This window comes from Miniopterus schreibersii (genome assembly GCF_964146895.1).
Source record: "Miniopterus schreibersii genome assembly, chromosome: 7".
NCBI classification, from domain to species: domain Eukaryota; kingdom Metazoa; phylum Chordata; class Mammalia; order Chiroptera; family Miniopteridae; genus Miniopterus; species Miniopterus schreibersii.
Window position 1 is genome coordinate 73,513,427 of NC_138108.1, and position 14,406 is coordinate 73,527,832.

General features: G+C 46.4%; 1 protein-coding gene across 2 annotated transcripts; it reads right to left on the reverse strand.

Annotated features, from left to right (window-relative positions):
* Positions 1–6,849: 6,849 nt before the first annotated feature.
* On the reverse strand, positions 6,850–12,382 carry LOC308559507 (endogenous retrovirus group K member 7 Env polyprotein-like). Of its 2 annotated transcripts, XM_081142304.1 has the most exons (3): positions 12,193–12,382; positions 8,814–9,004; positions 6,850–8,471 (listed from the first exon to the last, which is right to left on the reverse strand). In XM_081142304.1, the coding sequence occupies exons 2-3, from the start codon at positions 8,960–8,962 to the stop codon at positions 7,229–7,231; spliced, it is 1,392 nt and encodes a 463-aa protein (XP_080998430.1). In that variant the 5' UTR covers positions 8,963–9,004; positions 12,193–12,382; the 3' UTR covers positions 6,850–7,228. The 2 variants fall into 2 exon arrangements, with proteins under 2 accessions (XP_080998430.1, XP_080998429.1); XM_081142303.1 differs by having other exon boundaries at positions 6,850–9,004.
* Between the last annotated feature and the right edge of the window lie 2,024 nt (positions 12,383–14,406).

Here is a 14,406-nt window from a genome sequence, read left to right on the forward strand (position 1 = left end):
GAGAGGATTGTTCATGTTGCAATATCTGCTTATAAGCAAATTTACGATAAAAAAAAGAAACGAACCAAGCAAACCACCACAGACATATTCCTGAAAAGAGTGACACCTCCTCAAGAAGACCCTGGGGCAGGACCTTCAGGGGTGTTCCAGAATAAGGCAATGTCATCATAGGAGATGACAGTCCCATGCCTCTTCTTGTCAATGGAGATCTTCTAGTGGGACAGATGTGGAGTGGAAGACAGTGATCCTGATGGATCCTGACCCTGTGTCAGCCTAGGCTAATGTGTGTGCTTGTGTCTTATATTTTAACAAAACAGGTTAAAAAGAAAAATCATATACAAAGAATGAGAATGTAAAGAAAGAAAACATTTTTGTACAGCTGTGCAATGTGTTTGTGTTGTATGATGTGTGATTAGAAAAGAGTTAAAAAGTTTAAAAAATTAAAGTTTAAAAGTAAAACAGTTACACTAAGCTAAAGTTAAAAAAATTAAGATAAATTTAGTGTGGCTTAAGTATACAATATATATAAAGCCTACAAGAGTGCCCAGTAATGTCCTAGGTCTTCCCATTCACTCACTGACTCACCCAGAGCAACTTCCAGTCCTGCAGGCTCCTTTCCTGGTAAGTGTCCTATACAGATGTGCCAGTTGTTATATTTTTACTGCATTTTTACTATACCTCTTCTATATGTAGATAGACACATCCTTACCATCGTGTTACAGCTGCCTACAGTGTTCAGTACAGTAGCATGCTGGACCGGCCGTGGCCTAGGAGCAATAGGCTAGCCCACACAGCTAGGTATGCACCAGGCTGTACCACCTCGGTCTGTGTGAGTGCATCCTGTGATGGCCACATAAAGATGAATTCCCTACGGATCCATTCCTCAGAAGGCACCCCTGTCCTCAAGCGACACATGACCGTATGAAGGACTCACCATATCTGTGGAATCACAGCCTTGGTTTAATATAGGGTATTTTCCTTTCCCCCTCCCTTGCAGATGCTTAGTTCCTGCTCTTTACAGCCCCTGCTATTCGAAACTTTTTCTCAGCTTGAGTGCTTGCTCACATGCTCAGTTTCCATTTTCTAACCTAGCCGTTGCCTTTATCCGAAATACTTCTGGATTCTTACTTGTCAGAACGAAAGTTCCTGCCACACCAGGCAGCTTCACAGTGGGCAGCCTCTGCCGTCTGTATAAGGGCCCTGAAGGAAGAATCCTGGAGGCCAGGCCCCTGGGTGCCGGGGGGGGGGGGGGGGGGGGGGGGGGGGGGAGCTCCTGCAGAGGTTAGCAGTAGCGTCAGGTGAGAACTGCCCTCACCCCTGACTGAATGGGCAGACCGTTCTCGGGCTTAATAACGTAGTTTGTAAATGACCTGGGATAACCATGATCCCCAAAGCCTTAGGAGATGGACCTGGTGAATGTCCTACTAGTGAGTAGATACAAAAGATCCCTAATCGGGGTTATCTAGCCAGAAAAGCCCAGATCTCAAAACAGAGAGAAGCTGGCCACAGTCGAAGGGGAAAGAAGTCAGGATTCACCACAAAACCCTCTGGATACCCAAACGATTATTTCAACAAGACCAACTCTAAAATGTATTTTAATTAAATGCTGAGAACCTAAACCAACATACTTTTTGTTCTTGTGCTAAACTATCCTAGGAGGGAAAGTATTTTCTCACTTTTCTGCTAAATAATACTGGACATGGCACAAACAAAACAAAACAAAAAACACACCAAAAAAACAACTAGTTGCTTGCTCCAGGAAATATATGGTTGTATATGTCAACTACAGAATTTACTTTTTAAAATGAACAGTTTTCCCATCAAGGCTTGCTTTCAAACCCTCACTTCACTTTACAGTGTTATAATCCAAAATTTTTCAAAACCCTCACTTCACTTTACAGTGTTACAGTGCCCATCAATCCAAAATTTTAGGTTGTATATGTTCTCCGCCTCATCTCAACCAAGTCCTCACTTTGTGAGACTTCCCTTAAAATCACCCAGCCTGGGCTATAAACCTGAAAAAGACTGGGCCCCAATTTTCCCATTTTAAGACACTGTTATAAATTGGTCAAAACAGTGTTCTCCCTGACTGCTCAGCTTTGCTTGAAAAAGCTGTTACTGGAGGTCTTAGGGGGGCGCTGAGACTCGACTACATCAATAAAGACATTTTGGAATATAGGTCAAAAGGTGCCAGATGTTAAAATCGAATGTTTTTATGTTTGCAGTTAACCTTTTGATGGCTGCTACACATCTCATCACCATCACCTAAATGATGACGCTTTTTAGAGCCACACTCATTCTGCGGGCTTTTTCTATGTATGGCTGAGGAAGCTGACATCTAAGGATGATAAATGAACGGTCAACACTGACACATGGAATTAAGGACACAGCCAGGGCTAGAGTCACATTTCCCATCTTTCAAACTTAATTGTTTCATTCCATTAAAATTATGCAGATCTCTGAGGAACGCAATATATTTTTTATAAAGTATAAGTCTTGAAATTATTCAATGAAATTCAAAATGTTGACTGAGGCACTGTAAAGATGCTACTGTCGGTAAGAATGCTACCAAAATGCAGTTCACTAATTTTAGGGATATGTGTAGAATTCTGGAGTAGGATTCTCAAACTTATCCGACAGTAAGACAGCTCAGAATTCCTGCTAAAATTATCCTGTCTATGCCTGGGCCCTCCTTGATTCACTGAACATTTTTATGAGGTGCCTGAGAGCCTCCTTTCTAAACAGGCTGTCAGACGGTTCTTGACCTCGGGCGAGTGTGGGACATGAAGGGTTCTAGGCCAGTGGCTCACAATCCTCTCTGCACCCTCGAGTCACCTGGGAAGCATTTTTAAAAACCACTCATGCCTACCTATATCCTAGATCAAGCACATCAAATCTTTTAGCAGAGACCCAAGTAGGTATGTTTTTATATCTCCCCAGGTCATGCTAATGGGCATTTAGGACTGAGACCTAGTGTGTCAAAATAGAGCTTCTCATTTATGTACATACAAATCTTGGTAAAATGCAAATTATAATTCAACAGACCTGGGGTAAGTTCTGAGATTCTGCGTCTCTAACAACTTTCCAAGGGAGGCTGATGCTGCTATTCAGCAGACCACACGTGAGTCGCAAGAAATTGGAACAGGAATTCTCTAAGTCTGATTTCCAATCCAGCAGCATCAGCCTCGCCTGGAAAGTAGTGAAAATACAAAAGGGTGGGGTGGGGCGTCACCCCGATCCTACCCCATCAGAAACCTTGGGGTTCCAGAGATCTTGCCCTTACCACACGCCACTGTGTCCTCACACCAATAGCAGATTCGCTGTCATTTACTTTACACACTGAGCTTCCACCTCTGATTTTGCTTAAGAAATTCTGAGAGCAACAATTAATAAATAAAAATCAGTATGTAGATAGATAAATGAAAGCCTCATATGCACAGAAAACTTCTGGATTTGGAATGAGAAGACCAAATTTAAAATTGCAGCTCAATTTCCTTAGTTATGTGGGCTTGGGTGAATCATGGAATCCCCAGGCTCAGATTTCTTATCTGAAAAGAAGTTAAAAGGAATACTAATACCTTCCTTGTCTACCTTACACGTTAGCTGGGAAGAACCAAGTTATTATTGTAGTTTGTGGAAACATATACTTGGTAATGATAGGCAGAGTGGGTAAAAAAGTGTAAAACTTAAACTTGGTTCCAGCGACACAGACTTTTAACCTATTTAAAAACAAAAGTCCAGTAAACACTAAGAAAAGCAAAAAGTTGCTAAAAGAAACAAAAGAAAGGATAGCAGGGGTTACTGAAGACCTTTTTGGCGCTTTACATACAGCATTTCATTTTTCCAACATCGTAATAAATCGCAAGTGAGGAAATGGGGATTGAAAAGAAGTGAAGTGAATGGTCTTTGGGGCTGTGGTGTGAGAAGCCCTCAGTTTGAGGAACACTCTGTTAGTAGCTCTGTGACCACTAATTAAAACTCTGCCTCGGTATGTTTTCAATTCAATGGAGACAATATCCATCACACCAAGTGCTTAGTGTCCATACATTCAAAAAAATATGTGAAACTGCCGCAAACATGTCAAGGTTTTTAAACAATAAAACGTACTGTTATGCAAAATAGAATGTAGGAAACCTCGCAATAAAGACTGCAATAGCTTTAATATTTCACTACACTTCCTTCCATTGCTCCGACGTGAGTACAGCAAAGGGAGCGCTGACCTGCAGAACAGACACGTCCTAAACCTCATCTTCATGCATTTTTAACCTCACCAGTTGATCTGATGAATATTATTTATTCGCTAATCATTCGGAGGCCCCGAACCTAACCGTGGTGAAGCTGTGGGCCTGGCTCCTGTCCCTGTCCTTGTACCTGGAGGAGAGACAGGGACAAGCGTGCTGTTTCCCGCGGAGCTGTGCGGTCCCATTGCCCCTGGCACACCTGGAGCCGTGTTCCTGGGGGGGCCTCCCGCGCCCCGCTCCCCGGGCTGCCGCGCCGCCTCCCGCCCGGCCTCGGGCCGCTGCGCGGGGAGGGGCCCCGCCGGCCGCGGGCGGCAGGAGCGTCGGCGAGCTTTCCCCCTCTCACGGGCGAGGCCCTCTCCCCGCCCTTCCCACGGCGCGCCCGGCTCCGTTCCCGCCCGCGCGGGCCTGTCGCTCCCCGAGCCCTGCGCCCTGCGCCCTGCGCCCTGCGCCCTGCGCCCTGCGCCCTGCGCCCTGCGCCCTGCGCCCTGCGCCCTGCGCCCGGGGCGCGCCCCTTCTGGGCGTCAGCCCGCCCCGCCCTGCCTCCTGCTTTTCAGGGGCGATTCCTTACGTACCTCGGGAGCAGCGCTGGGCCTGTAAAACCTCTTTGAGAGACTAGAATTGTACCGTTCGGGGTGAGGGGCGCCTGGGGCGAGCCTTCCAGGGCCCGCTCAGCCGGAGCGGCCCGAGCGCGGTGGAGCCGGAGGGGCGGGAGGCGCCGCGGGAGGGCGCCGCCGGACCCCTGGAGAAGCCGGGCCGCGGCCCGTCGGGGTTCCCGGGGCTGCTGCGGGCCGAGCCGGCCGCGCTCTCTGCTCCCGTCACCTCGTCGGCCCCAGGGGCGGGCGCTGGCGCGGTCTTCACAGCGCCTTTAGGCTGGCCGTCTCCAGGTCCCCCCCCTCCGGCTGTGCCCGAACCAGGCCGACCTCTTGCCAGCTGGTGGGTGTTTCTGCGGGAAGAGGGACCAGCAGGTTGTCGCTTCGTAGGCTTCTCCCAAGGCACAGCCCGATGCCATGCTTAAAACTCACCTGTGTAGCACGGAATTATAAAAGACTTGAAAATCATGAACTGAGAGCCATAAGTAGAGTTTTTGTTATTATTTTTATTTTTCCAGTTGAAGGGGTTGTGTTGACCCTTGGACCCTGCTTGGGTAAAATTTTGTCGTATCACCCCCTGGCTTTGTCTCAATGGAGACACAGGCTCCCCAACCTTGGAAACTTGGCCTTAATGGTATCCTAAGGTGGCCATAACCTGAAAAACTGCAAGTAGAAGTTCAAGTGGTTTATTCTTAGTATTACTAGTGAGCTTTAGGATTTATTTTTGTGAGAATGGGAAATATGGATAGGTTTAGAGATTTTTATTATATCAAAGTGATCTGGAAGCATATAGAAGTCATTGCAATATACTTTATCTAAACATAAACAGAATATTTAGAGAAAATAAATATAGTAAATATATATTTTTTTCCTTAAAGTACACTTTTTTTGTTTTAACTGGCAACCTGGAAGAATATCTATCAATTATGTAAGTGGTGGATTAATCAGTGGTGAAATAAACTGAGGAAATTAGTAATAGTGTATGGTTTAAATATATACATTTATATAAATTCAACTTTTTTTCTTCAGTGAGGAGTATTAGCAGAGGCCATACCATCAGGGAAGGGGAGGTGAACAGATTGTTAAGCACATTTGGGAACCCTTATTTCATTCTGCTTCTGGCTAGGTTCCAGCAAGTGAGAAACTCTTTGGAGAGGGCAGTATGCCATGTGCTTCCCGGGAGGGTAGACTTGAATTGCTCTGCTTCTAGCTTAGTGAATTTGGGCTTCAACAGATGAATGCAGGAACTTGTGTATAACTCATTCATAAAATATACTGACATTGCAGAACAGAAGAAGTGAGCCAAACTGTTCTACCAAGAAATGAGCTAACACTTTGTTCCTCATAGTTTGGGCATTGGCCCTATGAAAGGGTCCCATCTTGGAAGGATCTGCCCTTGACAAGATTATGTGGAGGGGTCCCCCCGTAAAGAGTTTCTTGAGCCTGCAGCTTAAGGGCTATTACAGTTAGTCATGGAAACAACTGCAGGTATTAATTACCTGGTAATGTGTAGGGGTCTTTGAAGATCACGCAAAAGTGTCTCATGAGAGGAAACACTTGAGTAACTTGGTATGCTAAATACTAACACCACAGTGCAACTCTACTAACGAAACCATTTCTAAACTCCCCGCCCCCCCTTCTTTTTATTTATTTCTGGAGAAGCCAAAGGTAGTGGTGAAGAGAGGGTTATGAGAAGTGCAAGGAAGAGAAGGGAGGGCTGAAAAATACCTAAACGCATGAGGCACCAGGGTATTACATATTTATTATATTCTAAATGTAGGTACTGCATGTAAGAGGTATTCACTGAGAATATTCTATAAAAAAGACATATGAAATGCTCCGTATTCATAAGGTTTTAATTTGTCCACCTATTGGTCACACCCATTCTGGTCCCATATGTTCTCTGTTCAAGCACAAAAATAAAGCCCATGATGTTCCTTAATGCCGCGAACCAGCCGCGGCGAACAGGACTGTGCTCCGGAGGTGAAGAAGAAAAGAAAGAAAGAGACAATGGGGCTGGGAGGGCTCTCTCCCTCAGGGATGCTGAGTGAGAGTCAAGCAAGCTTTATTTAGAGTTACAACATTTTATACAGCGTTTTAGGGCATTCGGCCAATCTTCTGAACTTCTAAGACATTCCCAGATACAACACTTTAGAGGAGGCTGCAGCCACACTGGCATCTCAGATGAAAGTTTCCCAGATAAGGTAGGGGAGTATCTGGTCTAACTGGATCTGGGAACCATGCGGGGCTGAGCACACAGGGCAGCAGGCAATTAGGCGCTCCCTGATTTACAGGGGGCCTCAGCACTGACGCACCTGGCTGGTCTCTTTCAAGAACACCAGGTCGCCGCGGTCCGCTGCCCCGGGGCCCAGGACCCCACAGCTCCCCCTTTTTGTTTTATAAAATAGGGCGGTCTTTCTCTTGCTGCAATTGCAGATATTTCAAGGAAACAAACAACTGAGAGACCTGTGCTGCTCCAAGACGTAGGCAACAACAGATGGTTCTCATACCCAGGATCCCGCATGCTGCCACGGTCACTAGGCCGATAAGTTGTTGTCCCCACTGAGTCATGGAGGGGAAAGCAGTACGCAGAGAATTAAAGAAAGATTGAGCCTGTTTTGCTAGGTCAAAATCTAATGGGGGGGCATTAAGTAAGTCCCGAATCTCACGATGCAGTAATTGTATATCTAAAGAGGTATTAGTATCATGCCATATACCATTCAAGTGATTTTTTACCTTGTGCCACGCAAAGCGGGAGGCATTGTATGGTACGGGAGTCACACACATAAAGCGGAAGGCGGCGTGACAATGCAAAGAGACGCGGGTCTCTAAGCTGACTAACTCGTCCCCTAGGATCTGAACAGTGTCATATAGAGCATTCAGACGCTGTTCAACACGATAATCCCAATCTTGTTGTGTCTCCAAGGTGCGTGTAACATTACTAGCTAACTGATTGACAAATTCAGCTGTTTGGATACTGGTAGACAGAGCAATGGCCGAAGCCACAGCAGTTGCAATCATAGTTACTAAGGCAGTAATACCAGCAATGAGCAACCCAATAAATCGTTTTCCCCTAGTCAACTGATTACGAACTCTATCTAACAATTCTAAACTACGTTCCTCATACCAAGGTTCAGTAAGGTTCACAGGAAGGAACACGAACGAAGGTTGATACAATATAGCTACGGGATACTCCGTAGAAGCGTTTACACAATTGGCAAGGGCACAGTTAGTACAATTTAAGGAGTACACTCCAGAGTCATTACTTCGTGATAGATTGAGGGGGCCTATCAGCAGAGCATAAGGCTCAGGAACACAAGCAGTGGTAGAAACGTTCCATGCTGATCCATTGCCTGAGATTCCGTGTGGGGACACAGTCACATTGACCTTGTAGACGGTAATTTGTCCCAAGCTGGCAGTCAGCTTCCACAAGTCAGTTTGCCACGTCTTGTTGTTCCCGGTCCATAACCTCGCGACCTGTTGCGTAGGATGGCAGTCGGCGTCTAGGGGTGCCCTTTCGCAGATTTGCGCGTTGCAAACAGTCCAGTTGTCATGGCAGCTTTTCCAGTCAATCCCGCCGTTGCTTTGGGACACCCTTTTAGAACACGCCTTCAGCTTCTGCGGCAGCGGGCCAGTTCCCCTGTTAGAGCAATTGAAAATAGGATATAGGTACTTAACTTTCCAATAAATCCCAGAGCGGGCCTGGTTTTCATCAGATTCAAGGGTATGCCTCAGTCGGACACAATGAGGCAGGGAATCATTCACAGTAAAACAAATGGGGGGAAACTTACTGACTCCGAGATAGGAATAACCGTCCCTCCATTGCGGCCAAATATGAGCGGCCGAAGGGAGGCCCAAGATTTTAGTATCATTCACATATACAGGTACTTGAAGATCATCCCAGGTTACAGGATGTAACAAGGGAGGGTTAGGCAGATATGCCCAAAGATTTTCCGCCCGTCCCACAGGGAAGGTCAGTAACCAAAGAAAGAAAAGAGCCTGGAGAGCTGCTGTCAGGGGCATCATTGCCAGGTCCTGTGGGCGGTCCACAACATCACGGCTTCGATGCTCAGGCGTCAGATGCAGGCATTGGAATCGACGGCGAAGCCGGGCGATCTTGGTTCGGGGCATGCTTCACACACCTCGCAGGCAACCACCGAGGAGCAGGGGCATCTGTGGGAAAAACACAAACATATCCTCGACCCCACATTAAAGCCGGATCAGGGCCATGCCAAGCACCGGTTAGAGGATCCCGCCACAGTACCAGAGGATGAGCCTGACGTTGTGGATTCCAAAACTGGTCTGCGGCGGAACGTCCATCATCATCCAGAGTTAAAAAATTTATGACAAATAAGGTATGCATAAGTAGCTTTTGGGGAGTGGGTGTATATCCCCCTACTCCCCCTTTCTTTAATTTTATTAAGTGGTGTTTCAGGACTTGATGCGCACGTTCCACTATTCCCTGTCCCTGAGGGTTGTATGGAATTCCAGTCTTAAGAGAAAAATGAAACTGTTGGGCAAAACGGCGTAGGCTAGCACTGGTATAAGCAGGGGCATTGTCCGTTTTGATTTCTCGGGGAGTACCCATAACAGCGAAGCAGTGTAAGAGATGTTGTTGCACTGCATTCACATTTTCACCCGAGAGACATGTGGCCCACATGAAGTGAGAACAGGTGTCAATGGTGACATGAACATACTGCAGACGACCAAAGGACGCTACATGGGTAACATCCATCTGCCAAAGGTCATTAGGACAGAGGCCACGGGGGTTTACCCCATAGTGGGGAACAGGGAGGAATTCTGCACAAGCTGGACAATTGCGAACAATCTCGCGAGCCTGTTCACGTGTAATATGAAATTGTTGGCGTAAAGATTTGGCCGATTGATGATGTAGACGATGCGAATCAGTGGCATCTTGAAGAGGGGTTTGGGCTACTAGTACCATCAAACGGGTATGGCTGTCCGCGAGAGCGTTGGCAGCGTGCAGTGGGCCAGGGAGTTGAGAATGACTGCGGATATGAGCAATGAAAAACGGCGATTGTCTGTCGTGAATAGCCTGTTGAAGTTGAGTGAAAAGTGTTAGAACAGTAGAATTGTGTCCCCGCAAAAGAGGCGTGATTTCCAGATGTTGTAGAGAGGTAACAACATAATGACTGTCAGGGTAGATATTCAAAGGTCCAGGGACAGCAAGAAATGCCTGCAAAACGGCAAAAAGCTCAGTGGGTTGTGCGGAGGAGTAGGGAGTGGTCCAAGTTTTGACCTCGTTAGGGAGGACAAGTACGGCGATGCCAGTAGAGGAACCGTCAGTAAAAGCTGTAGTGGCCTGTGCGATAGGGCGATGCGAGGTCAATCGCATAATAGTATGAGGGGTGGTAGCTAGAAAATGTAATATTTTGTCCTTGGGCAAATGGTGTTGTATGTTGCCAGTAAAGGACGCTAATGCCAAGGAGAAGGAATCGCACATGTTTAAAAGCCAGTCCACTTCCTCAGAGGTATAAGGGAGAATAATAGTGGCAGGATCTTGACCAAGGTATAGAGTGCTCAGTTTCCGACCCGTCCGAATGCAGTGGGCCACTAACTCATAGTAAGGCATTAAGTTCTTCGAGGGACTAGCCTTACCATGAATCCATGTCAGAACTCCACCCTGATAAAGGACTCCCGTGGGGGCATGACGAGATGGTAAGATTATTAAGTCCCAAGGGAGTCGATAATCGCAATAAGTAAGTCGAGCCGCAGCAAGGGCTCGCTCTACTATCTGGAGGCTTTGACGAGCCTCCGTGGTAAGCTCTCGGGGGGAGGTCGGATCAGCGTCCCCTTTAAGGGTGTTAAATAAAGGAAGCAACTGGGCTGTGGATAAACAAAGGGAGGGTCGGATCCAATTAATATCTCCAAGCAGTTTTTGAAAATCATTAAGTGTTTTAAGATGTTCAGTACGAATAACCAATTTTTGTGGGTGAAAATGGGCGGGATGGAGAGTATAGCCAAGATAACTGTAAGGGGCATGAGACTGTACCTTTTCAGAGGCAATCTGAAGGCCGTGCAACTGCAGGGACTGCCGTAGCTGTCCATAGGCTTGCAGCAGGGTGGGGGAGTCAGCATGCGCCAACAAGATGTCATCCATGTAATGAATGATATATACATCTGGATATCCCTCCCGAATTGGGGAAATAGCCCGGTCAACGAACTTCTGACAAAGTGTAGGACTATTAGCCATCCCCTGGGGAAGCACTTTCCACTGATACCGTTGCATGGGTCTCTGCAAATTGATAGCTGGGACACTGAATGCAAACCGTTCCCTGTCCCTCGGATGGAGGGGAATGGTATAAAAACAATCCTTTAAATCTATTACAATTTTATAGGTGTCCCGGGGTATGGCCGCAGGATTCGGGAGCCCTGGCTGCAAGGCCCCCATTGAGCACATAGTGTTAATACCTTGCGGAGGTCCTGCAACAATCGCCACTTCCCAGATTTTTTTTTTATTATAAAAATTGGTGAATTCCAAGGAGAGTTAGAAGGCTCTATATGGCCAGCAGTGAGTTGTTCCTGCACCAACTCACGTGCAGCAGCAAGTTTCTCAGAGTTCAAGGGCCACTGATCTACCCACACGGGGGAGTTATTCTTCCATAAGATAGGATCAGCGCATAGGGCAGGACAAGTCAGTGGCCCGGAGGAAAATATGCAGAGGCAGAAAGTCGAGGAGGAGAATCAAGGTCAGGACCACCTAAATACAGTCCCATCTGTTGCATTAAATCTCGTCCCCAAAGGTTAACTGGCAGGTTGTCAACTATATAAGGTTGAATGGTTCCCTCTGCCCCAGCATCAGTCCTCCAGCGCAGCAGGGCACTGCTCTGTCTGGGTGCAGTAGATTGACCAATGCCCTGCAAGGCAGTGTAGGCCTCCTGAGACGGCCAGGCACGCGGCCAATGCCGGGAGGATATCAGGCACAGGTGGTGGAGGGTCGGCAGGCGGCGCCAAGGTGGTAATAGACTGAGAGCGCCGCAGGCTTCCCCGGAGCCGCCGCCATTTTTCTGCCTCACTATCATTAACCAGGCAATCCCTTATGAGAGACCACAAAGCGAAGGCATCTCCCGGGGTTTGGTCGGGCCCGTGAGCTTGAAAGTGGCCCTGGATGCGATCGCCAACCTTTTTCCAAGTTTCAATATTAATAGTGCCATCAGAGGGGAACCAGGGACAAACAGTCCTAACGAAAGCAAGAAATTTAGCCAGCTGCGAAGCCTCCACACGTACCCCTCTCAGCTGCAGCATTGTTTGCAAAACCTGAACAAATAGATCAGCGCTAGAAGCTTGCCCCATAATTTATTACTCCCAGTGACAAAACCTCATCCAAGACTGCCACTTACCCAAATTTCGCTGCGCGCGCCACCGACAGTCTTGCCCCCAGAAGCCTTCAGGTCCCTGTTCGGGCGCCACTTGCCGCGAACCAGCCGCAGCGAACAGGACTGTGCTCCGGAGGTGAAGAAGAAAAGAAAGAGAAGAGACAATGGGGCTGGGAGGGCTCTCTCCCTCAGGGATGCTGAGTGAGAGTCAAGCAAGCTTTATTCAGAGTCACAGCATTTTATACAGCGTTTCAGGGCATCCGGCCAACCTTCTGAACTTCTAAGACATTCCCAGATACAACACTTTAGAGGAGGCTCCAGCCACTCTGGCATCTCAGAGGAATGTTTCCCAGATAAGGTAGGGGAGTATCTGGTCTAACTGGATCTGGGAACCATGCGGGGCTGAGCACACAGGGCAGCAGGCAATTAGGCGCTCCCTGATTTACAGGGGGCCTCAGCACTGACGCGCCTGGCTGATCTCTTTCAAGAACACCAGGACGCCGCGGTCCGCTGCCCCGGGGCCCAGGACCCCACACCTTAAGTTGATGGGCAAGCTACAGTTGACGTCCCTGTAGAGAACAAGAGTGTCATTGGTATCTTCCACAGAAGATGTTCTGTCAATGAACTCCTTTGCTTGAACCTCAGTTCTGGTTCTCATAAAAATATCACCAGTGGGAAAGGCGCTGTGGCTGAGGAGCAGACAGAACACAGGAACAGTGTATACACAGATTTCGGGTAGTGTGGAGAGTGCGGCCCTTTCAGCCTCTCTACTCTACCTCGAGTACATTAACTGACCCATCTCCTTCCCACTGCTTATTCCTGTGTGCTTCAAACTGATTTTAATATACCATGTGATTCAAGCATTTTCATTTGTTATGGGATCAGTTCTATTTTTTGAGCTCTGGGATTGCTTGCATAGTAATGTGCTTGTAGACTACCACTGACCTGACACAAAATCCGTATAATAGCTCCTCATGCTATAGTCTAGCTTCCTTTCAAGGCTTGTAACAAAATACCTGCTAGTGGGTTTGTATATTATCTTCCTTACTTGATACGTTATAAAAACCATGAAGCTATGAAATATGTCTTTAGTGCCTTGTAGAATGTCCAGGATATACCAGACATTCAATAAATATTTTTGACTATATAGATAAATACATATTAATAGGCAGTAGGGTACTTTTGATTTAGAAATGTTTTTGAATTAAAGAAGAGTTGTGGAACTAGTACTGGGAATTTCCAAATACCTTTCACCCAGCTTCCTCTAATGGTAAGATCTTACACATTATAATTATCAAAGCATAGAAATTAGCATTTATACACTATTAATGAAACCACAGACTTGACTCATTTTTCAGCAGATTTCCACTAATGTAATTTTCCATTTCAGGATCCAATCCATGAAGCCCAATTGTACTAGGAGCTGTGTGTCTTCTTGAACTAAGAAATAGTGGCAATTCCCTTATATTTCATAACATTGATTCTTTAAAGAATACTTTTCAGGTATTTTGTAGACTATCCCTTGATTTGTATGTGTCTGATGTTTTCTCATTATAAGTTATATATTTTTGGTCACGTGCCATTTCTCCTATGCCATATCAGATGATACATGAGGCATCAAATTCTTATTACTATTCATTACTCTTTAGCATACTGATCCCAATTACTTTAAATCATCTATCAATTTCTACATGTGTCAATCATATATGAATTGAATTCTGATAATCGCTTTGTCTCTCAAGAGCACATTGGTGTGTTTTTTGCCTTTTTGTATTTTTATATTTTCTTTTCCTTTTTCTTTCTTTCTTTTTTATTTTTAAATAAACCAGTTAGCCCGGCTTGGCGTGGCTCAGCGGTTGAGCGTCGACCTAGGATCCAGGAGATCAGGGTTCGATTCTTGGTCAGGGCACATGCCCGGGTTGTGGGCTAGCCAGTCAATGACTCTCCCATCATTGATGTTTCTATCTCTCTCTCTCTCTCCCTCCCCTTTCCTCTCTCTGAAATCAATAAAGATATATTTAAAAAATAAATAAATAAATAAACAAACCAGTTATCTTTTGTAGCAGAGATCAGACTGAGGTAAATAAATTTTACAACCTAGAAATGGGAACACTTTTCCTTTTACTGGGTCTTTGAGGCCGGGGGTTGGGCTAATCTGATTGGAACCTGGGCTGGGTCTGACGTGTTGTTTTTGCTTTGTTTGTAGTTTGTTGTTGTAATGTTACCTTGGGTGTCACA